The sequence below is a fragment of the Ranitomeya variabilis genome, chromosome 5 (assembly GCF_051348905.1).
Source record: "Ranitomeya variabilis isolate aRanVar5 chromosome 5, aRanVar5.hap1, whole genome shotgun sequence".
Taxonomy (NCBI): domain Eukaryota; kingdom Metazoa; phylum Chordata; class Amphibia; order Anura; family Dendrobatidae; genus Ranitomeya; species Ranitomeya variabilis.
The window spans coordinates 250,467,169-250,492,838 of record NC_135236.1 but is presented as its reverse complement, the minus strand read 5'-3'; the positions used below and the strand labels follow the sequence as shown (position 1 = coordinate 250,492,838).

Below are 25,670 nucleotides of genomic sequence, written 5' to 3'. Positions count from 1 at the left end.
TGGGTTAAAATTTGACCAGCTATTTGTCCAACAAAATTTACTTTTATTTTATTTTTTTTAGAGACAACAGCACATTTGAAGTCACTTTGAGGGGTCTATATGATAGAAGATACCCAAAAGTGACACCATTCTAAAATCTGCACCCCTCAAGGTGCTCAAAACCACATTCAAAAAGTTTAACCCTTCGGGTGCTTCACGATAATTTTTGTAAAGTGGGGAAAAAAAAACAACAACATTTACATTTTTTTCACAAAAAATGTACTTTTAGATCCATTTTTTTTTTTATTTTGACAAGGTTAACAGGAAAAAATTGACCCCAAAATTTGTTGTGTAATTTCCTCTGAGCATGCTGATACCCCAATAAAGTGGAGAAGTGTATGCCAGAAACATTTAAGGTTTTAACCTTATGATGGTCCCCCTGTTTCCAAATGACTCTCTAATAAAAAGATTGATTTTATGAATGGAAGTGCTGGAAAATCCTTTTTTCCCCTCTTTTTACCAAGATACATACCGTTAAGATATGGCTCAGTTTGCAGTTGTCAAATGCCCGCAAGTATGTATATTGTGAGTGTAAATGTAATGTAGCGGACAAATGAAGACACAAAGACTTTGACCTTTTTTCTCATTTAATAGTGACTTTACTGCAAAAAAAAAAAAAAAAAAAAAAAATCAATAAAAATTTCCTGAACAAATGTTAATCTTTGTACCAGCGGCAAATTTTTGCTCCCCTTATTCCCACCCCACCCTTTCTTTCTGACATCCAGTGCATGGCTGGAATTCAGACTTTACTTCTAAGGCTGCGAATAGTGATTAAAACACATACCCCCCTTTCCCCGAGGTTCTTTGGTTCAACAATAAAAAATATACACACAGGAAAAAAAAAAATACACAAGACCACACAAATATTACAAAAAAAATAAAATAAACCTTTTCAAAAGCCAAAGTGATGTCTTTCAAGCTCTGGCACTTAAAAGGCTGAAATATTTATAACAATTAAAAATAGAATAAAACTTTTACTGAGGTAATGATTTAGGTTTGCAAGTCAGGCCTACAGAATGAGAACTGTGTCCATTGCGCAAAGATTCCAACGGACACACTACACCCATTTTCCTTTTCTTTAGGACTGTCAGTAGGTCTCACTGCAAGTCTTCGGGATAAATTCAGTGTCTCATCTCCATGAGAGGTTATTTGGTATCTGAGGTATGTTTAGTAAAACATAAAAATAAAAAAGCACCAGCTGCTCAAAATGTGTAATAAGTCATATAAATCAACGTTTTTCACTGCCCTGCACCAAAATTGGATGATGCACAGTTTTCGGATATATTCATGTAGGTTTCAAACCAAATTGGGTACAAGTACTCAGAAGGAGACAAAATGGAAACTTCTACTTGTGGTTAGTGAAATTTACATATCAAGCGCCTGGTGCTTCAAGTATTCTTATACATAAAAAAAGGAAATTAAAGAAAATCTACACTTCAGAAGTAAAATAAAACATTTCCAAAAAAGTAAAATATGAGTAAGCCAGAAAGTAGATTACTCTGTAGAACTACACAATGACTGCTGGTGTTTGTCACTACTTTACATTCCTAAAATTAGCAGCAGAAAAGTGAAACTTCTGTACCTGTTACAGAGCAACTAAAATGTCTCATCCTAAATTAACTGAAGTAACAGGAAAATATTCTTCTCTTCACCAAATGACAGCTAGTGTGCTGACACGTGAGGTAGACACACCATGGATGACCGTGACAGTGACGAGGGGAGAAAGGGCAGAACACCAATTGACTGGGATGCCTTCATGTAGTCTTTGGGACAAATGGTAATCAGTTCAAGTTACTTAGAGAGAAAGGCAGAATGTTTTTGGAAAGAGAAGACCTAAGGGCTGACGAGAGATGATAGAAAGCAATAGGCACATTTTTGCCTTCCACAAAAAGCCTTCAAAAACAAAGAGCTGCCACATGCATCACTTTGAGTCCAATTTCACACATCCATATCTTGAGATCTGAGTATTTATTGCGATACAGGGCCCAGCTGCAGATCTCCTGAAGCAAAGTCGACAGCCTCATAGACCTATATGAAGTTCTGGAGGTCACGTCAGGAGATGCACATCCGGTCCATGCATTGTCATCCGCACTAGGACCTCAAAACGTGGTGGAGTTAATCCGACTTTAGGAATAAAGTATGAGGAATCTCTTAACAGTGGAAAACTTAGCTAACATACTCCTTCAGCTCTCTTTTCCAAATTCATGGACTACCCACCCCCCTTTTCTTGGTTTTCATTTTTATTAAATATCCGTTAGGATAATAAAATGCAATAAAAGAAGCAAAAATGTTCACATATATGATTGAAGATGCAACGTGCCTTGTCAGGCAACAAGATTGTCATAAAGATGGCATCTGTGAGAATGTGCTATCCAAACCCACCCTTCCCTCCCCCCCCCCCCCCACAGTGCTTTCTGGGACCACTTGGGCATTGTATACATGCAGTGTATAGTTCTGGCTTATCCAACATAACACTAACTTCAAACTAAACTGCCAGCTGATCATACACAGAGGACCCATATTTTGGAAATCTAGCAAATATATCTTTCACATAAAAAAGCTAAAAGTTTTTTTTTTTTTTTTAATTTTTTTTTTTTTTTTTTTTACATCTTCTAGCATATTAATTTATCTACATTGTTTGTACTCCTGCATTGTATATTTTGAAATCAAGTTAAAATCCAGAATAAATGTGAACTGTATTACTACACGTGTTAAATAAAAAAAAATGACATTTATAAATAAAACTGATAAAGGAAGAAGGATTCCTGAGTGAGAATTATCACCTAGTATGTGATTTGAAATTCAATTTAATCTTCTGTATAGTGTGCCCAGAGCTCCGGGGCAATTTATACCGCAGTTTTGTAATATTTAATTGTAAAATTCATCCTCTCAGACTCGATATGTAAGGTTCTAAAGTTCAACTTTGTAACTACAATAGTGGCCAAAATTGTGGAAAAAATAAAAAATAACCATTTTGAATGATTGATCATTAATAACACCAGTTTCTTTTGTATTACTATATTAATTGTGTATTATTGGAAGCAATGTAATGTAGAATGTAATTTTATGAAATAATTCAGAGGACAGCAGTTAAAGTAAAGAAATGAAACACTGGAGAGAAAAAAAAAAAAAACACAAAAAAATAAATACTGTAATGCTACAACTATGATGAAATTAGAAGAAAAATCACTATCAAAGGAAATGGCGCCAAACAAGGTATTTTGAAACTTTTGAAGTATAATAATCAGTAACTAAAAAACAGACCAATCAGGACAGGATAACGTGCACAACAGCAGGGTGGTAAAATAGTAATTAAAGACGGTCTAAGACTACGTTCCAACAATGAGCTTTTGGCGAGTTTCTAACGTTACAGATTTCCAGCCTCATTTCTACACCTATTATGTATGTGAGGTTATTTGTATTTTTTCATTGCGTTTTTGAGTGCTTTACATGCGTTTTATCTTTTGTTGGCGTGTCATGTTTTAAACAAAGCTGCTTTGTCTTTTATACTTCCTGGCATTCGGCTTTGACAAAAATTTATGGATAGTCATGTGTGGATTGCACGAGTTATTGATGCATTTCCACCATGAACATCTTCTAAAAATGCATGTGCGTTTCTTTTTTTATCTGTGGATTTTCCAAATCTAATGCAAGTCTAGGGGAAAAGTTTTCAGATAAAACTTTGCTTACTCGCAAGAGACAGAGAGGTTGCAGATTTCACATGCGAACTGAAGTTCAGTTAACACTGAATTTAAAAAAAAAATAAAAATACATTTTTGCTAGAACTGTAAGCCAAGTGTTTTTGAAGCAGGGAAAATATGCAGCGCCAAAGACTCACTGTGGGCACATAGCCTAATAGTACATTCACAAACAGTTTATGCAGTGCTTTTCTGCTGCCAAAACCTTCACTGCTTTAAAAAAAGCAGCAAACAATGGAGCTTTTGGTGGCATTTTTTCAGTACGATTATGTGTGATTTGCCTACAGTACACGTTAAAAGTTTTATTCACCACAAATGCTGCAAAAAAAATGCAGCACAAACGTTATGTTGGATTTTTGCAGAGTCTCATTACTTTCAATAGGTAAAAAACACTGACAAAATTGTCATGCTGCAAATTTTCAAAAAACGCCAGTGTTCATATACAGTACAGCCAGGGAAAAAACAACAGCTGTGTGCATGAAATTTATAAAATCTTGTTTTTGCCGCTACTGTACAATGCAGCTTCTTTTCCAACTAGAAAAAAAAACAGATGGAAACAAACAAAAAAAAACACTACATGTGAACATACCCTAAGGCTACCTTTCCACATTGAGTGTTTCCTGAATTATTGATGTTGCAGATTTTCTGCACCATTTCTGCTCCTAATAGCTAAATTATGTTACTTTTATTTTTCCTATTGGTTTTCTATTTTTTTTTCCACAAGTGATTTTATTGTGTTTTGGCTTTCTGTCTCTTTTTGGCGAGTCACGTTTTAAATAAAGCTGCTCTGTTTTTGATATTTCCTGATATGGCTTTAATAGACTATTGATACAGAAAGGTGGGGTTTACACGAGTGTTTAGTTAATTTCCACTGCAGAAACACATTAACACATATGGGACTTTCTCAAGCAGATTTTCTGCATCAAGCGTAAGTAAAAACTAAGAGTACCAGCAAAATAAATTGACATGTTTTAGATTTCAAATGCAGTGCAGATCAGTTTACACAGAGAAAAAGAAAAAAAAACCCACAAGGGGCCATGAGATTTCTATAAATCCCATTCACTTTGCTGGCACTTTAAGACGCTGCATTTATTGCACAGATAAAACACTCAGCGTCACAAACTCACTACCTAAGGGTATTTGCACACAGTTATTTGAGCAGTTTTTGGAGCAGAATCTGAAAGGAAACTCCAAATACTGTTTTTTGCTCAGTTCTGCTCCAAACACTCAGTGTGGACATACCCTAAGGGTCTTTTATGCATGGCCGAACCCACAGTTTTAAAAGAAGAAGACGCTTCAGGAAATGTGGGCTGTATTTTTTCCTGAATTTTTTCTGGGGGGTCATTTCCGGAGTGCTTTTCCATCATTTTGGCCTTCTGTTATTTTTTGAGCCATCCCATTGCTTGAAAAATGGTCAGGTCACCGCTTTTAACCATTTGGCATCTTTAGAAACCTAAAGATGTTAAAAACCTGAAAGACTGAGCATAAGTACAGCCATTTGATTTTACAGATGTTCATTCTTTACAGTGTTTTCAGATGGGTTTCAGAGTGGACTCGCCTGAAATATGTGTGCACATGAATGTATTGAAAGTGAACAGTCTTAAGCTGGTTTAAAGTGGAGGGAAAGGTCTGTTCTGCACAGACAAAGAATGAATATATAAAAAAAAATGCTAGCAGTATGCGATAAAAAAAAATGCAATTTTTTCACTAAGTGAAAAAATTACAATGGGTTAAAATTTAAGTAAACTGCAAAGAGGAGGAATGGGATATAATCCTCTTGACTGAGGAGACCAGAATGCTCCTATTTGGGGGTGATACAGGAGAAGAATTAGTGAAGATTTGCATCCATACTGCGTTACACCTAGCATGCCGCACCCAGTTAGTATGATCTGTGGACAAATGTGTGGACAAAATTTCTGTGATTAATAGAACAATAAATGCCCCCCCCCCCCCCCCCCAAAAAAAATGCATGAAATATCTGAACTGAAACTAAAGGGTTCTGCATGTGATCTTTTGCAACATGATGAAGCTTTTACATTTCATGCATGTTGCTGCTGGGTGTATACAGAGGTTTCGGGATAATGAACGGCTACAATGGCCTGGAAACAGCCAGGGAGCTGACATATAACATATACATATGTTGGTAAGGGGTTAAGGCAGTCTTGCCTCTGTGAACAGTCTTTTAAATGACAGCCAAATCAGCGAAGGATTACTAAGTTGTGGCTGTTTACTGCCACTGGTTGGTACAAGTAAATGATCCCTTAGTTAGCCCCATAAAATAAAGCCTACACATATTCGCCTCCCATGCCGGCGCAGTTTCCACGGTATCACCACTTGCTCTCCTGGGGCTCCTGTGTGGTTGATGCGAAACGTGACCCCTAAAGCCCAATCAGCGCTGGCATCACTCTCTCCGTCTTCAGACAAATCGAACATGAAAGAGGAAGTTTGGGCTGCAGCAGCTCTCTGACTTCATGCTCATTTCAACAGGAAGCGGGGACAGTGATGCCAGCGCTGATTGGGCGCCGGCGTCACACCAACCGCACGGGATCCGTGGAAGAGCGAGTGCCCACACCACAGGAATGGCACAGGCACGGGAGTATAAGCTTTATTATTTTATTAGGGCGAAGAGAGGGATATGACCAGAAGTTGTCCAAGTAGTGTAGTTCTGTGTGTTCAATTCTTCTCAATAACTGTTATACTCCAGTACTATGAATTCTTTCAGAAAATGTGTTGCTTTACGTTCAACGTTTAGCTTTCCATTTATATATATAATGTTAATGGTATTAAAAAAAATCTGGTGTTATGAGAGATCAAGCATTAAAAATGCACTTTTTCTGCTAAAAGGTTTCCACAATTTTGGCCACCTGTGTATGTATCTGGGCAGATTTACATTTAGTGCCATTCGTAATCTAGTTAAGCACAAAAGGAGGGAGGCATAACAAAACATCATTATTGATGGCTGTCCTAAAATGTCAGCTCCAGTTGCCACCATCAATCCGATTGTATAGGTAATCATTATTTTTTTACCAATATAGTAACATGAGGCAACTGACGCTATATGGTGTCAAACCTACACCACAGCACATCAGAAGATACCAGGAGTTAAAACATGAGCACTCTCAAAGACAGAGGTGAACTTAAAACTTGCTTCTGAACACAAGATTGAACTACGCTAAAACCTAACATGTCTTAGCCAACTGTCCTGTAAAATCATTACTGTCTCAAGCACTTTTTCATATCCAGCACCATTAGCCGAGGAACAGAGATCCTGGTGCTGAAATGATACAGAGGATAGGGGTACCACAAACGTCCCCAGAGTTCCCCATGTACATGTGTGAATGAACAAGAAAAGGATTGCTGCCATCAATCAAACAAGATCTTGATGACGCAGCGGTTCAAAGTTTACCTCTCATGTTAACAAAACTTGGGGAAGGGACAGAGAATGATGCAGGTCTACTGCATATGTATGCTCCCAAAACACCAAACAGTAGGTCAGAGCTGACGCTCCAAGGCAGGCTGATCACCGGGTCTTCGCCTAGTAGTCTTCCTGCCCATTGATGAATTTATGTAATGCCTTCAGATCATGAGGTAAAAATCGGTTGTGAAACCTTTTGTTAAGTTGAGGTAAGCGGAGTTGAAGTCTTCCTGTAAGCTGAGGTAGGTACGGTTGTGTAACGCTTTCTCGCAGAGGAGGTAAGTAGTATCATCATGCTTATCCCCTCCTATTCAGAGGGACCAGCTGGTGGAGGGCTCAGCTCCTGGGGTTCCCCTGGAGGAAGTGGGGCTTTGAGACGCTTGGGAGGTATTGCTGCTGCCACTTCCCCCGCTTTGCCCAGTGTAGCCAGCAATTAAAGGAACAGGCTTCTGAGCATATAAGATGCCTACAAGAGAAAATATGTACACAAGATTTACAAGATATATGCAAACGAGTGCTTTGTACACGTTTGTTTATTTTTTAAATTCATTCACATCCTAAACTAAAGGCCATTTAAAGGGAACCTGTCGTGTGACAAAACGCTATTAAACCCTTCACCAGGGGCCATTTTCAGTTTGTCTTTTTACCTCCTTTTCTTCCGAGAGCCATAACTTTTTTTATTTTTCCGTCAATATAGACATGTGAGGACTTGCTTTTTTGTGGGGCGAGTTGTACTTTTGAATGATACCATTCATTTTACCACATAGTATACTGGAAAAGGGGAAAAAAGTGCTGTGAAATCACAAATAAAAAGTGCAATCACACAGTTTTTTTTTGTACCATGTTCACTATATGATAAAACTGACCTGGCAAACATGATTATCCACGTCAGTACAAGCATGCAGATGCTAAACATGGTTAGGTTTATTTTTTTTAACTGAAGTGGTGAAAGAAATTTGAGTAATTTGCATGAAAAACATGTTTTATTTTTGTTGCAATTTAGCAAGGTGAGGGCTTATTTTTGGGGCCCTGAGCAGAGTGTTTTTTTTTTTTTTTTTACGGATACCATTTTGGATAAAAGACAATATTTTGATAGCCTCTTATTGCAATGTTACGGCAGGCAAAAAAACCTTATTTCTATAGATTTATTTTCATTACATCGTTTACAGATCAGATTAATTTTCTACTTTGATAGATCGGCGGATATATCTGCACGTTATTAGCGTTTTTTTTCACGTGACAGGTGCCCTTTAAAAAGGAGGGGGAAGTCTCACTGCCTGCAGTGATCCTGAACCTACTGAACCGCCGCACAACCAGCTCTGCCCTCTCCTAGTGTATCATCACCCATCCCCTGCAGACTGTGAACCCTCGCGGGCAGGGTCCTCCCTCCTTATGTACCCGTGTGCCTTGTTTTTTTTGCTCATGTCTAATGTATTTGTCCATATTTGCCCCGTATTTCACATGTAAAGCGCCATGGAATAAATGGCGCTATAAAAATGAATAATAATAATAATAATAATAATAATTAACCCTTTTTTTTACAGATGGTGGCCCAGTGCACAGCTCATCAGAATGAGTCTGGTTTTAGATGCCCACGACAATTCATTGTTATCACTGGGACAAACCGCAGGCAGCTGTACACGGCTGTAGGGGAAATGTAATATTATATGCTTGCCATTCAAATACATGCTCTGTGTTACTGCCTGTCCACTCCCGTGACCCCCCTTCTAGGATATAACGTATGCTTACGGAAACATCTTAAGGGTGTACTCACACGACCGTTGCAAGGGTCACACATGGTGTGTATGGAAAATCGCTCATGTGCACATGGATGGAAAAAAACAGTTGAGTAAATAAATTTTAAGGTTGGCTTATGCCATTCTTGTTAAAATGCAATGACAGCTGAAAGTCTAAAATTTGCTGATTTGTCTGAGCTGCTCTGCCATTTTTGTGATCTTTTTATGACCAAAAAGGTTTAGTAAAAATTTTATTTTTAATATTTAAAAAAATTATTTTGTGGGGGATGAAGAGGGGGTTGGTATCTGCAAATGTTGATGCTACAAATTACTAACCGGGAATATTTGACCTGACCATGTCTAGACATGTTCCAACTCACCTGTGTACATTGTGCCATTTATTTCAATGGACATGTTGATGCTGCCAGTGCCCAGGTTGAGTGAAGTGTCCTGCCGATCCTGTGCTGCTGGGAAATGACTAAGCATTACTTCAACATTTTGCAAGTTTAATAGCTTCACAAGTACCTAGGCTCCAATAGCAGGCATTACCAGAAAATTCTACTTACCCTTCCCATTGATCTTTAGTTTCATTGGTATCTGCCGGGCCATGTTCAGCAAGTTGTGCTGAAGCGCTTGCTGCATGAGCCTCTGCTGTTCTTCTAATGAGGGCCGAGATGCCCGCTTCTCTGGAGGCTCACCAGACTCCGGCCTCTCCTTCAGCAGTTCCACTGAAGAGGTCCGCACTCCTGTAGGAGTCTGCTGCATACTCAAAGCCCCAGAGGCCATAGATATGCGGTTTGGCAAAATGCTTACAGGACTATCACCTAGAATGGATAAATGTTACAGCAGTTAGATTTTGGCTTTAGTCTGTTAACCAAAGGCAATTAAAAAACAGGTAGGTCCATGACTTGCAGATTATCACTGCCTTACAGTGGAAGTAAAGCTAATGAATGGAGATGGGCAGACCATCTTCTGCCTGTACAAACCACTTGGATGTGACAGACCAGAAGTGAAGTAGTGGGGACAAGGAAAAGAGCACAATTTTTGTTACAGTATTTTTCAATTTGGCCTGCTGTAGGCTTAGTGGATGCAGAGGTTGCAGCTGCACCCAGATCCAGCAGTCAAGAGGGCACCAAAGCACCCATGCAAGAAGACCAATACTACCAGAAACCCATAACAGCTGGGAGACTTGTAGGAAATTCATTGTAAGGAATTTGAGTTCCCTCAACAGATCTAAACTGATTATTCATTGATTGCACCTAAGAAACATCACCTCTCAGCCATTCTCCTTACTGATGTAAACTGCAGTCATTACACTTATAAAACCTCCATTGCTAAACGTTTATTCCACTTGAAGCACCTCTGCTGCCCGCATACCAGCAATATAACACTGGCTGGTGGCCCTAATGCATCCATCTAGATGGCAATGGACTTCTGATTTACCCACGTGACCGATTACCCCAGTCTCCTCTACACAGGTGCTGAAAGCTTTCAGTGTTTGAACAGAAGAGGGCAGAGCTGGACCATTAACATGGTATGGGCAGGAATGGGGCTAAAAATGCAACAAAAGGGTAAGAGTTGTGATGAGCAAAAGTGCTCGGATAAAGTGTTATCCCAGCATGCATGTGTGCCAACAGGGTCTTTGGCGTGCTCAAAAAAATATGTCCGAGACCCCGAGGCAGAAACTTTAAACTTTTTTTTATTCAGTTTCAATGTGAACCGTTTTCTTATTCTATATACTCATGTATCCTTGTTAATGCTTTACAGGAGACCCCAATGAATCTGCTTATCCCTGGTGATATTACATTATGCACCTCATAGGAGCCAAAGATAAGGTAATGCAGTACATCAATATTCCACAATACATATTTATATACAGAAATGTACACACCATAGCATAATACAAATGTATGTATTAAATAAAACTAACTAAAATGCACATGAGCTAATCAGATACAGTAGGTTTAAAAATAAATAGGGAACTTGCTTGATAAGAATAAAGCATGAAAAGGGTTCCCTAGAGCCATGTTCCAACTCATATCCAACTCATCCTTCATATTCTTTGCTATTATGTAAGGCAACGAGAATTTGGTCATGCTGTTCTCCTGATCACCAGTAGGGGGAACTAAAGGAAAGGATAAAAAGCAATCATGTACTAAGCTCGAAAGCTGGAGCGTAAAAAAGAAACCTCACAAGCCAGACTGAGGGTTTAGACCTATATTTCCAGATTCATGTTGGATACTTTAAAAATAGACCTGGAGTTCTCTGACATTTACCTCTGCGTATTATTAACAGTATGACTGGACAATAGCTTAATAGGAATCCGATTGATGCTGACATACTTTAGTCTGAACTATGGGCAGAATCAATCAGACCATGGCTGCGTTATTGCATTATGTGGCATCGTTTCAGAGAAAAAACACTTCAGAACATCGGCCAGGGACTATTGCCTTGAGTTACCAAGATCGGCGTTCACACAAATCTAGATGAGGGGGCGTTGTAGAGCCAAGATGCCACAGAATCATTTAGAGGCACAGGCCTTTTTACAAATCAGGTGCATCTTAAAAGGGGCACGTGGCTTTCCACAAATCTTACTCCAGTCAGACATAAGATTAGTGGCTTAAGGTACGCCACAGTTTGTCAGGACTGAGACGTGTGGGCGTTGACGCACCCTGTCCCACCCGTAGATCCGTCAATTTTAGAAAGCCGAAACTAGTGTAAAAATGCCAAAATATTTGGCTACCTTTCAGAAGGTTTTACCCCAGATTTCTGATGTAGCAACTATGATGAATTGGGGCCTTTATGTCATAGTGGGTCCCTGGCGGCTTATCCGTGCCTCAATACCCTGGTCAGACACGTCTCTTCCTGCGCACACACATAGGGACAGACCTGTAAGTCCAGAGGAGTGGGGTGAAGCTTCAGGGGACCTGATCATGGCTTACCTACGCATATTTTCTCTGAAACTCCACAGCGTTTCAGAATAAAATATCCACAACTGCAATAATTAAGCCAAGTCTAATTCATGCTGCTCGTGGTACAGGTAACAAATCAGCTGACAGGTTCCTTAACCCCTTCATGACCTTGGGATTTTCCATTTTCCGTGTTCGTTTTTCGCTCCCTTCCTTCCCAGAGCCATAATTTTTTTTATTTTTCCGTCAATTTGGCCATGTGAGGGCTTATTTTTTGCGGGACGAGTTGTACTTTTGAACAACATCATTGGTTTTACCATGTCATGTACTAGAAAACAGGAAAAAAAAATTCCAAGTGCAGTGAAATTGCAAAAAAAGTGCAGTCCCACGCTTGTTTTTTGTTTGGCTTTTTTGCTAGGTTCACTAAATGCTAAAACTGACCTGCCATTATGATTCTCCAGGTCAGTACTAGTTCATAGACACCTAACATGACTAGGTTATTTTTTATTTAAGTGGTGAAAAAAATTCCAAACTTTGGTAAAAAAAAATTAAAAAAAAATTCGCCATTTTCCGATACTCGTAGCGTCTCCATTTTTCATGATCTGGCGTCGGTTGAGGGCTTATTTTTTGCGTGCCGAGCTGGTGTTTTAATGATACCATTTTGGTGCAGATACACTCTTTTTATCGCCAGTTATTGCATTTTAATGCAATGTCGCGGCGACCAAAAAAACGTAATTCTGGCGTTTCGAATTTTATTCTCGCTACGCCGTTTAGCGATAAGGTTAATGCTTTTTTTTTTTATTGATAGATCGGGCGATTCTGAACGCGGCGATACCAAATATGTGTAGGTTTGATTTTTTTTTTTATTGATTTATTTTGATTGGGGCGAAAGGGGGGTGATTTAAACTTTTACATTTTTTTTTTATTTTTTTCACATTTTTTTTTTTAAACTTTTGCCATGCTTCAATAGCCTCCATGGGAGGCTAGAAGCTGGCACAACGTGATCGGCTCTGCTACATAGCAGCGATCATAAGATCGCTGCTATGCAGCAGAAATGCAGGTGTGCTGTGAGCGCCGACCACAGGGTGGCGCTCACAGCTACCGGTGATCAGTAACCATACAGGTCTCAAGGACCTCTATAGTTACAATGCAGAAGCATTGCTGACCCCCAATCATGTGACGGGGGTCGGCGATGCAATCATTTCCGGCTGCACGGCCGGAAGCGCCGGTTAAATGCCGCTGTCTGCGTTTGACAGCGGCATTTAACTAGTTAATAGCGGCGGGTGAATCACGATTTCACCCGCCACTATTGCGGGCATATGTCAGCTGTTCAAAACAGCTGACATGTCCCGGCTTTGATGCGGGCTCACCGCCGGAGCCCGCATCAAAGCGGGGCTTCTGACCTCGGACGTACTATCCCGTCCGAGGTCAGAAAGGGGTTAAAAAAAAAAAAAATTAAGAATATCAAAATGCTTAAATCCTGATTTTGGATAGCCAAACATGTTAATGTGTCTATAGGCTAAAGTCAAGGGGTTTGGGGATAATGTACTAGGTACTAGGTCAAGTGCATTTAGTTTCTCCATGTGTATAGCACAAATCCAGCAAAAAACGACAGAACTGTTTATTCTAAATGTTACCCTATTGATCCTCACTAAACCAACCTACGAGGCAATGGAGTAAAAATTGTGACGCAACCACAAAATAAACAAGATTATAGTGTGGAAGATCAAAGGACACAAACTCAGAGTTGATTACATTTATTGGGTATTTCACTGTAAGGGTACGCTCTAAGGGGTTCCAACTAAGCAGCTTTCCAGATGGAAAACCAATTGCAATTCACAGCATTAGCGTTTGAGGGTTAAGAAATCTTATGCAATGCTGCAGAGAATATTCATAGAGCAAACCGACAGGCACATGTCAATTTCTGCTGCAAATATTACAGCATATGTCACTTAACAGCATTATTTTCAAAGCAATATCTGCAGTGGTATTTATACATGTGGATTTTGCCCCAAGGGGTTCGCAGTATAAATGCCCCAATGTGAACACAACCCTAAAAAGCATGAAATCTGTGATAATTTAGGATACATCCAAGCTGTACACCAGTTTTTCTGATTCATTATTTATCATGACTGTGAAAAAGGAATGATTTGCATACGATCACCACCACAACAACCCCATCACAATCATTCCATTTCCTCCTTACACAATAATAGCAGCTATATTCCCCTTCGGTGCCCGCACTGTTCCAGTGGTGTTAGCACTGGCTCTCCCGGGGCTTGCATGGCATTACAATCACACGACCCCTGCAGCCAATCAGTGGCGGCTTCACCCACTTCGGACGTAACTGACATTCTGAGGAATTCAGAGCTGCGGCTGCTCTCTCACTTCCGCCGGATGACTGATTTGTCCAAAGGAGGGAAAAGTGAAGCAGACGCAGATTAGACGTAAGGATTGTGTCAAGCGATCCCAGGAGAGCCAATGCAGACACTGCTGCAACAGCCCTGGCACTGCACGGGAGCATAGGTGTTATTTTATAAGGGGGAAACCGTGTCCAAGTAGTGGACAACCCCTCAAAGCACTGCATTTACAACAGAAATTATGTCATACAAATCCCTTTTAGTTGGGCAATCCATTTTGTGTCAGGGTATATACCGTCTATTAAGCATAAAATTAGATGTAACTTGAAAGAAAAAAAAAGGGATAAAAATGAGTTGATATTGAACCTTTTTAACACTCCATGCAAGAATGAATGACAGAACAGAGGCAGGGTTTGCTGAGTATATCTCACGGCAGCACTGACCTTTCTTCAGTGGAGTAACTGGTGACATGCGTGATGTTGGGTGCACGCCCAGCATGGGCACAGGAAGTTTCGGAGCTCCCAAGAGAGGAGTGGGTCCTGATGGAGTTGGGGAGTAGCTAAAAGAGGTAGTGCCATAGCTGGGACGTCTGCCTTCTCTTCGGTTCCCATCTATTGCAGCTTGCAACTCTGCTGGAGAGCTGAGAGATTTCTTCTCACACTCATAGAGATAAAGGTACTTCATGTATCTGACAAAATAGAATGAATGCATCATGTGAAGAACAACCCTCCTCTGCATCTCACTGTGCACATATTTTATATTGACATTACTTCTGATATCTGGACAGGCACAGAAATTGACAATTTTGCTTCCTTAAAGTCGCAGTGACGTTCCACTGAATAATTCGATATTTATTGTCACTGGCCGCATAGTTTTGCACAGTCATTAATAATAAGAAAGCCATTTACAATTAATTTTGAATGATATAGCAAAAATCCAGAAGCGACCGATCAGCAGTAGCACCCTCTCCCAAAACCGATGTGAGATAACCAAGTTATTAAAGGGGTGGTCCGGTCTAAAGTTAAAAGTCTGCAGTCACTGTGTGCAGACTCATGAATCCCCCCACCAGCGCATGCACAGTACGCTACAGGGATTTGCCGGATTCTCAGCTGGGACTGGCGGTGGTATATGCAATATGCATGCTACCGGGCAGAAGCCGTCTAGTGGGCGCAGACTCGCTATATACCAGTGTACTGACTCAGGCCCTGCCCAATAGACGGAATCTTCCCAGGACTATGCATATGGCACACAACACAGCAGTTTAAGTGCTGCAGTGATTTGGAGCTAGAGCATGTTCACGCTTTTTTATCCCCAGGCATTTTTGAGCTGACGCTCAGAAAATGCTTCAAGACTAAATTCCTATATATTTTTTTTTTTTTTTAACACAAATAACTTGCTGTGCATATATTTAGAAAATAGGATGGCTAGAAAAAAAAAATTACCAGAAGGTGGTGGTTCTTTTAGCATTTTGCTACAGCTGTTTTTTTTAATTGTTTAATAGCTTTAAAAAAATATACTAAAAGACAGCTTTAAAAAATGCCCCCAAATAATTAAAAAGTTTGTAGTGAACGCATACAAATGTTAAAAACTTCAAGATACACACAAGTAAGCATTTCCACAAGTAATGTCAGCTTGAAAACCTCAGTTTTTGCCTGCCTGAAAAAAAAACATGAACATGATCATCTTCTGGCTGTAAGGTTATGTAATACAGCTGGCACCTGCCTGATATTAAGCAGTCTCAAGCTGGATTCATACTTTCCTTAGAGACCCATGATGAAAATGTATGTAATCGGTCGTTAAGAAGTGAAATATATTGATAATTTTTTTATGGTGAAAAACACGTAATATATCCGATTTGCGCCCTAGTTTACCATGGTACTCACTGTGTACGCAGGGTGAAGGCCGCACTGGTAATGGAGGTTGGTAAGTTCAGTCCCTTGGTGATCTCTCTCCAGATTTTCTTATTGATGACTTCGACAAGGCCTCCCTTTTCAGTCACAAGCTTGTACAGCATATACAGGTCCAGCAACTGCTTGGCCATGATGGGAATACGACTGATAGGGGTGCCTGGTTCAATCAAAGGAGGAAAGGAAAACAGCAGCCTTTAATAATGTCCAACGTGCAGAACGACTAAATGCTTACCTGCTATAGGCTGAACATATTAGTTACACCACGTATCACCGACATGGAAAGCAGTGGTTAGTTTCCATTTTATCCATAAAAAGACAATTCATATTTGTCTATTATACTTGATAAGTGTCAGACTTTATTATAAGGAAATGACTGGCGGCACAGGGGCGCTGCCCATCTCTTCCTATAACACCTAGCGATCCTACACAAGTGTCTATTGCTGCGGGCACAACGTTTTTCAGAATAAGAGGCATCTTAGATAATGCGACTTGCTGAGTCAGTCACCCGATAGTGTTAGTGAATAGATGGCAGCCAATGTCCCGGCTTTGTACATGAAAAGCAGATGCTAAACCCCCGTGTCTGTTCTGAGCATTTCCATCTTTAAATATGCATACTGACATCTGTCACAAAGATCACTCCAGCTTCATTTTATTACTATCTGTAACTATCACATTCTCCCGGTCCCCAGAAGTCCCTTGTGTAATGGACCTATGTGACCCGTGTGACACTAATCATGGGGAGTGTCCTATGACAGTCATCAATCATTGAGGTGGTAGCAAGTCATTCCTGCAGTAAAGATGGAAGGCTGGGGGAGGGATTGATGGACTCCCTCATGTCTGTTCTGTCCCTCATTATTTCCAGACCTGAGGCCTGTGGGGGAGGGGAGCCTGTGTGACAATCACAGCTGTGGGTTGGCGTCACTAGGAATATCTAGCCTGGTACTCTACACCGTCCATTTAGACATGATATAGGAAGCCTTGAAGACAGGATTTAATACATTACTCAACTTAACTATAGGCAAAAAATAAAATGGACCTTGAGAGGATTGCATTAGCTCTCATCCCTGCGAGAGCAATCAGACAAACAGGGCATTACATGTCTCCATTATGGGATCCCTTGTGATATCTGACAGGAATCACTTGTACTTACAATAGTCTGATCTTTACCTTTGAAAAGATAAAACTCCACAAGATTAGAAGTGGCAGGAAATGACAACTTTCCAAATGTGACGAAAATGGGGCTGTCCAAACCGCGATGCCTGACAAACTGTTACTGCACGAAAGTGAGCAAGTGAGTGCGTCCGGGTGACACAAACACACACAAGTGACGTCTGGGAATGATACTACAGACGGCCAGGACCATAAAAAACAGGCTAACCACAAAGCCTGCCCCAAATGGGGGTCACCTTTGGCTCTGTATACAGTGAGATTTAGGCCTTGTTCACACGATCCTTTTTTTCGCTGCGGATTATTCAGGTCCTGATTTGTGAAAACCGCAGTGCAAAACCTGCGGTGGTTTTCACTGCGGTTTTCAGTCCTTTTTCTACTGCGGGTTTCCAGCTGCATTTTTCTATTGGTGCAGGTGGAAACCCGCTGTGGAATCCGCAGAAAGAATTGACATGGTACTTCTTTTTTTCCGCAGAAAATCAGCGCGGATTTTCCAGCGGAAAAAAAGAACGTGGGAACAGCGGGTTTTTTTTTTCCATAGGGTAACATTGTACTGTACCCTGCATGGAAAAAGGATGCAGATCCGCAGCAAAAACCGCATCGTGTGAACATAGCCTTAGTCCTTTACCATCAGGTTTCTATTGCTCTGTCAAGTAAAAGAAAGGTGGCCAACAGCACTGGAGGACACAGACAGAAAAGGGCCCCTGTGCAAAAACAATATATGGGCCCTTAGGAGCCCAAGAGCTCCTGAAAATGCAAATGTGCACCTTCTTTGCAGGTAGAAATGGGCCCCCTGACCTCTTGGGCCCCTGTGCAGCCGCACAGGTTGCACCAATGATATGTCCACCCCCGCCCGACAGACAGACTATAAATCAATAGTGGCTTAGGGTATGTTCACACTAGGTGTTTGTCAGCGTGGTCAACGACAGAAAAGATGCTTCATTTTACAGTACCTGTAAGGCCATGTTATGCAAGCCAAAACCAGGAGAGGAAAAGTCTAATAGAAACACATCACTTCTGCATTTATCACCCACTCCTGGTTTGGGCTTACAAATACGGAGGTAAAAAAAAATCACCAAATGCTCAATGTGCGCACGTGGCCTATAAGAAATGAGATTTCAGACACTTCATGTCCACAGCTTTTTTTTCCTGACAATTTGAACCCTGCGATAATTATAAAAACATGTGGCGTGTCAATTCTTTCAGCTTATTTACACACTGAAGATAATGAAATACAGCAACGTAACATTTTTGCTGCGTTTTTGGAGACAAACTGTTGACAGATCATATGCAAGCCTCCTGAAAAATGGAGGGAAAAAAGCATACAAAACATCGCATGTGAAAAAGCATACAAAACATTGCATGTGAACAAATGAGAAGCTATCCTAGTCACTGCAAGACGGAGATATAGATAGATAGATACCCACACGTCTTTTGTGGAGTTGTCAAAGATTAGGTATATAACACAAGGTAAATAAATAAATATATATATATTTATTATATTTTACAGGAGAAAACAAATACGGTATTTAAAAGATAGATGTGTAAGTAGGTCCTAATAGCAAATCATATTTTCTCATTGCAAAAAAAGACCTCACCAAAACATACATTTCATCTCCCAATGACACTAATATGCTTAGGTGACATCTTATAAAAAAAAACAAAACAAAAAAAACTTGAAAATGGGGAGTGTCATGTAGGATATGTGCCCTAGAATAAAATGCCAACTGGATAAATAATTCTGTAGATCTTGTTCAAACACCCGGAGTTCTGATCTGCTCTTGTACAGACTTCCTCCACACTTTACGGTTGGTCATATAATGGTATAATAATACCTAGAGGATTAGTATATGTGGTGAACTTCACTAGCTACATCATTGCACTGACTCAGTGTTTTACAATATACTTTTTTCAATTTCCGGGAAGGAAATCAAAGCTTAGATGCGTATCACACCCAACAGGAGCTAATGGGTTCATTAATCACATCCCAATGACAGATTCCACCCCCTGTCTTTAACTTGCCAAACCCTGCTGGCTTCATATGGCATTTCCCCTCCCCCAAGCACAAACAGCTTCCTCAATAAATGATAGTGACAGGTCCTTCAAGGCTTATCAGATTTCAAGATCTGTTGAGGAGGGAGGGGAAGCAGTAGTAGCAGAGTGGGCAACCAACTAAATGAGAGGACAATAAACATCTAAAAAAGAAAAGTCCATATTTGGAAAACCTTTTCCAAATCAGACAGGTTCAACCATGTTACCACAGAACAAAGGAGACAATGAAACAGAAAATGACAGTGTGAATTCTACGGTTTCATAACTTGTACAAAATTTGGGAAACACTGTTTAAGCACCAGCCTGAACAGTCAGCTCATTACTCAGCATTATATATACCAATACGTAAAATGGGATACAGATCCTGAAAGCTGCTGTGTTTGGTGCCAAGAGTCAACCATTCCAAACGTGCAAATGATATACTGGCATTAGATCAAGCAACACATTACAGACAATGAACTGCGTATACAGAACACCAACAAGCATATCACAAAAAGTCATAGAGTGAAAATACTGAAAGTGTTATCAAGTGACAGGTAGACAACAGGCAAAGTCATCTAGACCTGGTGTGTAAAAGGGGTTGTTCCCTGTCCGTAAAATAAATCTCCCGGCCGCTGTTCTCCGTGTCTGGCATTTACTGCGGAGCTGACATAACATCGAGTGTGGCAGAAAATCAGTGCGCTCAGTGGCTCTGAAGGACGTGTTATGTCTACACGGCAGAACCGCTCAGTCACTGATTGGCTGCAGCACTGTCAACCTGACATCACCTTTGCAGCCAATGCCAGACACCGGGAACTGTGGCAGTGACTCGGCGGTGGAAAGCGAGTAGTGTGGTTTGGTTCTATACCCTGCAGTCAGGGACATATATGCAAGGCCCTTCTACACTGGTGGATAATCCTTCAAATTCTAATGGAAGCGACCCATCGTTCACAGTAACTGTGCCATGTGAATGGGTGAGAGACCGAAGGATCAGTCCAAAAACACTCATTGATTAAATCATTTATGCAAGCGAAGAAATTCTCATTCATCTTTTGAAAATTGTATAATGTTAATGGAGGCCATTTTCCAACTTGAAATCCTAAATAGGTACGGCTTTCAGCTTTTAGGAGACAGTGTTCAGAGACCATTGTTCAGCAGTAGTTGGAGCATTAGGTCGGGGTCACACTTGCGAGTGCAATGGGAGAAACTCACAGGAACCTCTCGCATCAATACCCGGCACTGCCGCCGACACTCAGGACCAGAACATGCGGCTGCATGTATTTCTATGCAGCTGAACGCTTTGTTCCCGAGTGCCGGCGGCAGTGCCGGGTATTGATGAGAGAGACTCGTGCGAGTTTCTCGCATTGCACTCGCAAGTGTGACCCCGGCCTTAGAGCGAGAACATATTTGTGTCATCTCATTCATCATTGTTGCAAATGCTACGGTTCATATAAAACCATGAAATCAAACATCATATCCTTAATTCAATGACATTTTCTTTGTACAATACTATATGAATTCTTGCATTAGAAATAATTAGTATCACTGATGGGACCTGAATGTTGAGCACAGCTAAACTTCAGATTATCTGTCTGTGAGACCACAGTGCACCATGTTTGATGTAACCATCGCTATCCAAACATTTCATTCACGGTTCTCGTCTTGTACAAACATTTGTCTGACAATGTTTGCTAATTTTGAGTTACGATCGCATCGTTCATTGTATTAATGAACCACTAGTGCATGGAGCCCATTATACAGGCCCGGAATGAGAAATGACCAGTTTAGAATATTGTTTTTTGGTCCATGTGCCAAAAGGCCTGCAACCAATCAGAATACTCAGAAAAGCCAGTTTAACACATCCGTGTTTTGGGGTCTGCACCCAGCCCACAATGCACAGACTGCCCATGGATCTCCTGATCTGAACACAATCTACTATATAATTGTCTAAGGGTCACTTCAGTCTTTCTGTCTGTCTTTGTCTGTCACGGAAATCCCAAGTCACTGATCGGCCAGCTGGCCGCGACCAATCAGCGACAGGCACAGTCTGTCCACGAAATTGCCGCTCCCTACTCCCCTGCAGTCAGTGCCCCCTCCATACTCAACCCCCCCCACCCCCCAGTCAGAGCCTGCCGCCCACATAGCGTTTTAGCAGTCCATTAAACTGACTGCATTACAACGTGGCATAACGCGGTGTAACGCAGTCTGTTAACGCTGCTATTAACCCTATGTGACAAACTTTTTACTATTGATGCTGCCTATGCAGCATCAATAGTAAAAAGATCTAATGTTAAAAATAGTAAAAAAATAAAAAAAAATCGTGATATACTCAACTACTGGGCCTTTCCTGCTCCTCGCGACGCTCCGGGCCACGCATTGCGGTCTCGCGAGATGAAGACGTAGCGCTCTCGCTAGATGAAGACGTAGCGCTCTCGCGAGATGAAGACATAGCGCTCTCGCGAGATGAAGACGTAGCGCTCTCGCGAGACGAAGACGTAGCGCTCTCGCGAGACGAAGACGTAGCGCTCTCGCGAGACCGCTACGTCATCATCTCGCGAGACCGCAATGCATTCTTGGGCCCGGGGGCCGCCGGAGGGTGACTATATAACTGTTTTTTGTTTTAATTTTTTTTTTTTTTTTAATGGGGACATGGTGCCCACACTGCAATATAATACTTGGCCAGTGTTATGTACTGTGTGGCTGCTACATACTACGTGGGCAGTGCTATATACTACGTGGGCAGTGCTATATACTATATGTATATAATGCAGCATACACTAATGTTATCAATTGCAAACCAAAAAGAATCTTCATTTTTTTCCCTTCAAGGGCACTGTAGCAACTTAAATAAAAAAACACACCTTGAGTCTAAAGGTACCGTCACATTAAGCGACGCTGCAGCGATAGCGACAGCGATGCCGATCGCTGCAGCGTCGCTGTTTGGTCGCTGGAGAGCTGTCACACAGACCGCTCTCCAGCGACCAACGATGCAGAGATCCCCGGGTAACCAGGGTAAGCATCGGGTTGCTAAGCGCAGGGCCGCGCTTAGTAACCCGATGTTTACCCTGGTTACCAGCGTAAAAGTTAAAAAAACAAACAGCACATACTCACCAGCGCGTCCCCCAGCCTCTGCTTCCTGACACTGACTGAGCTCCGGCCCTAACAGCAGAGCGGTGACGTCACCGCTGTGCTTTCACTTTCAGTTTAGGGCCGGCGCTCAGTCAGTGTCAGGAAGCAGAGGCTGGGGGACGCGCTGGTGAGTATGTGCTGTTTGTTTTTTTAACTTTTACGCTGGTAACCAGGGTAAACATCGGGTTACTAAGCGCGGCCCTGCGCTTAGTAACCCGATGTTTACCCTGGTTACCAGTGTAAAATATCGCTGGTATCCTTGCTTTTGCTGTCAAACACGGCGATACACGGCGACCTAGCGACCAAATAAAGTGCAGACCTTCTAGCAGCGACCAGCAATTTCACAGCGGGATCCAGATCGCTGCTGCGTGTCAAATACAGCGATATCGCTATCCAGGTCGCTGCAACGTCACGGATCGCTGGCGATATCGCCTAGTGTGACGGTACCTTAAGGCTATGTGCACACGTCAGGATTCCTTGCAGAAATTTCCTGAACAAAACCAGACATTTTCTGCAAGAAATCCGCATGAGTTTTTTTTCGCTTTTTTTGCGCCGACTTTCTGCGTTTTTTTCCGGAGGTTCCCAATGCAATAATATAGCGGGAAATCTGCAAAATTAATGAACATGCTGCGTTTACCGCGATGCGTTTTTTTTTCGCGTAAAAAAACAACATATGCACAAAAATTACAGAATGCATTATACATGATGGGATGCATATGTATGTGTTTTTTAAAGTGTTTTCATAGCAAAAAATCCTGAACGTGTGCACACAGCCTTAATCTGCTGCAGAGCAGGTTGATCATCTAATGTGTATGAAGGCCTCCCGACTTCCCTGATAATTTTTATTTGTAAGCTAGCTTGCATAGTGCCAGCACTGCAGCGCTTTACTGACATCATTTATCACTGTCCCTATTTGGGCTCACAATCTAAATTCTCTACTAGTATGTCTGGTGTGTGGAAGGAAACAGACAAACAATGGGAGAAAGAAGATACAAACTCGATGCAAATGTTGCCCTTGGTGAACCCAGGACCCCAGCACTGCTAGACAATGGTGCAAACCTAGTGCTATAATTGTGAATTCAAATGCCTAAAAGGTACCTTCACACTAAACGACGCTGCAGCGGTATCGACAACGATGCCGATCGCTGCAGTGTCGCTGTTTGGTCGCTGGAGAGCTGTCACACAGACAGCTCTCCAGCGACCAACGATGCCGAGGTCCCCGGGTAACCAGGGTAAACATCGGGTTACTAAGCACAGGGCCGCGCTTAGTAACCAGATGTTTACCCTTGTTACCATTGTAAATGTAAAAAAAACAAACAGTACATACTCACCTTCTGCTGTCTGTCACACGTCCCTCGCCGTCTGCTTCCCGCACTGACTGTGAGTGCCGGCCGTAAGGCACAGCGGTGACGTCACCGCTGTGCTGCTTTCACTTTACGGCCGGCGCTCACAGTCAGTGCGGGAAGCAGACGGCGAGGGACGTGTGACAGACAGCAGAAGGCGAGTATGTACTGTTTGTTATTTTTACATTTACAATGGTAACCAGGGTAAACATCGGGTTACTAAGCGCGGCCCTGCGCTTAGTAACCCGATATTTACCCTGGTTACCACTGTAAAACATCGCTGGCATCGTTGCTTTGGCTGTCAAACATGACGATACACGCCGATCTGACGACCAAATAAAGTTCTGAACTTTCAGCAACGACCAGCGATATCACAGCAGGATCCAGATTGCTGCTGCGTGTCAAACACAACGATATCGCTATCCAGGACGCTGCAACGTCACGGATCGCTATCGTTATCGTTGCAAAGTCGCTAAGGCTGGGTTCACATTGCGTTAATGGGTTAACGCTAACGGACAGCGTTGCACGGCGAAAATGTCGCAATTAACGCCGTGCAACGGGTCCGTTAGCGTGCCCATTGACAGCAATGTCAATTTCTCCTGCAGCGCATCACTAGCGCGTGCCTTTTTCGGCTCACGCTAGTGATGTGCCGTTCTTCTGTGACGCGCCTCGGACGCTGCTTGCAGCGTCCGCGGCGCGCCCGAGGTCCGTTCCCCGCTCTCACAGATCGGGGATCTGCGAGAGCGGGGACGTTAACGCGACCCCTAACGCGGCCCCTAAAAAAACATTGCGTTAGCGCAATCCGCTAGCGCTAGCGCTAAACGGATTGCCCTAACGCAATGTGAACCTAGCCTTAGTGTGAAGGTACCTTAATTCTTAGGTTTTCCCCAGCTGAACGGCTGCCAGAAGAGTCTAAAAATAATGTTTAACATCTTATTTTTCCAGTAACACTTAGGAAGCGAGTTTTAAACTTAGTGCCTACAGCATTCTGATCGGAGAAAAAAAAGCCAAAAACAAGGCCTCCCCACTGTTCAAAAATGCTATATGTAGTTTTCCGTAATGCAATGAGCCTTTCAAGTAACATCTGGTTGCATAAAAAACATAGCGAAAAACAATATCAAACAACATTAGAGAAAAGGGGAAACAATGACAGCAGCTGCTATTCGCTCACCTTTCTTTTGCATGAAGACAAAGAGATCATCGAGAAATTCTTTCCGTTTAGGATCACTGTCGAGCTCATAAAGCTGTAAGGTAAAAGCATAAATCATCAAATGACTCACACACAGCTCCAAATTACAAACTAAACAGCTAATACCGATACAAAGTTACCTGTCTAGAAAAATTAAGATAAGTCGAAATAAAAAAATAAAAAAACCCATGGCTAATGTTGTATTGTTTCTTTATTATAAAATATGCTTATTAACAACCACTCACTGGAAAGGTGAGGCGTCGTTTTTGGAAGAACAAAGCCATATTTTTCTAATAGAGAACCCCTTTAAAGGGAATATGTCACCCCAAAAATCGTATATGAGCTAAGGGCACCGGCATCAGGGGCTTATCTGCTGCATTCTGTAATGCTGTAGATAAGCCCACAATGTAACCTGAAAGGTAAGAAAAACAGGTCATATTATACTCACCCAGGGGCGGTCCCAGATCGTTTCGGGTCCGATGGGCATCCTCTTCTTGCAGGCGTCGAGCCTCTCTGACCTTTCTTGGCGCCTGCGCACTGCAGTACTTTGCTCTGCCCTCAACAGGGCAGATAAAGCACGCCTGCGCCGGAGCAGGAAGACAAGAGGACGTCATCGTATGAACATGGGAGGAGCAGGACCGCGACGCCAATCGGATCGGACCGCACCGGGAGCGCCCCTGGGTGAGTATAATATAACCTGTTTTTCTTACCTTTCAGGATACATCGGGGGCTTATCTACAGCAT

At 41.8% G+C, this 25,670-nt stretch overlaps 1 protein-coding gene across 2 annotated transcripts in view; it reads right to left on the bottom strand.

The window, feature by feature from the left end:
• Window positions 1–4,454: 4,454 nt before the first annotated feature.
• Window positions 4,455–25,670, bottom strand: part of ARID3B (AT-rich interaction domain 3B) — a 59,681-nt gene continuing 38,465 nt past the window's right edge. Inside the window, exons 4-10 of one of the 2 annotated variants that reach the window (XM_077264024.1) lie at window positions 24,909–24,981; window positions 16,041–16,224; window positions 14,601–14,845; window positions 10,876–11,013; window positions 9,455–9,712; window positions 9,269–9,352; window positions 4,455–7,618 (exon numbers count right to left, since the gene is read on the bottom strand). In XM_077264024.1, the coding sequence (XP_077120139.1) occupies window positions 7,464–7,618; window positions 9,269–9,352; window positions 9,455–9,712; window positions 10,876–11,013; window positions 14,601–14,845; window positions 16,041–16,224; window positions 24,909–24,981 (1,137 nt within the window). In that variant the 3' untranslated portion in view covers window positions 4,455–7,463. The remainder of the gene's footprint in view (window positions 7,619–9,268; window positions 9,353–9,454; window positions 9,713–10,875; window positions 11,014–14,600; window positions 14,846–16,040; window positions 16,225–24,908; window positions 24,982–25,670) is intronic. The other variant, XM_077264025.1, reaches the window with a different exon arrangement.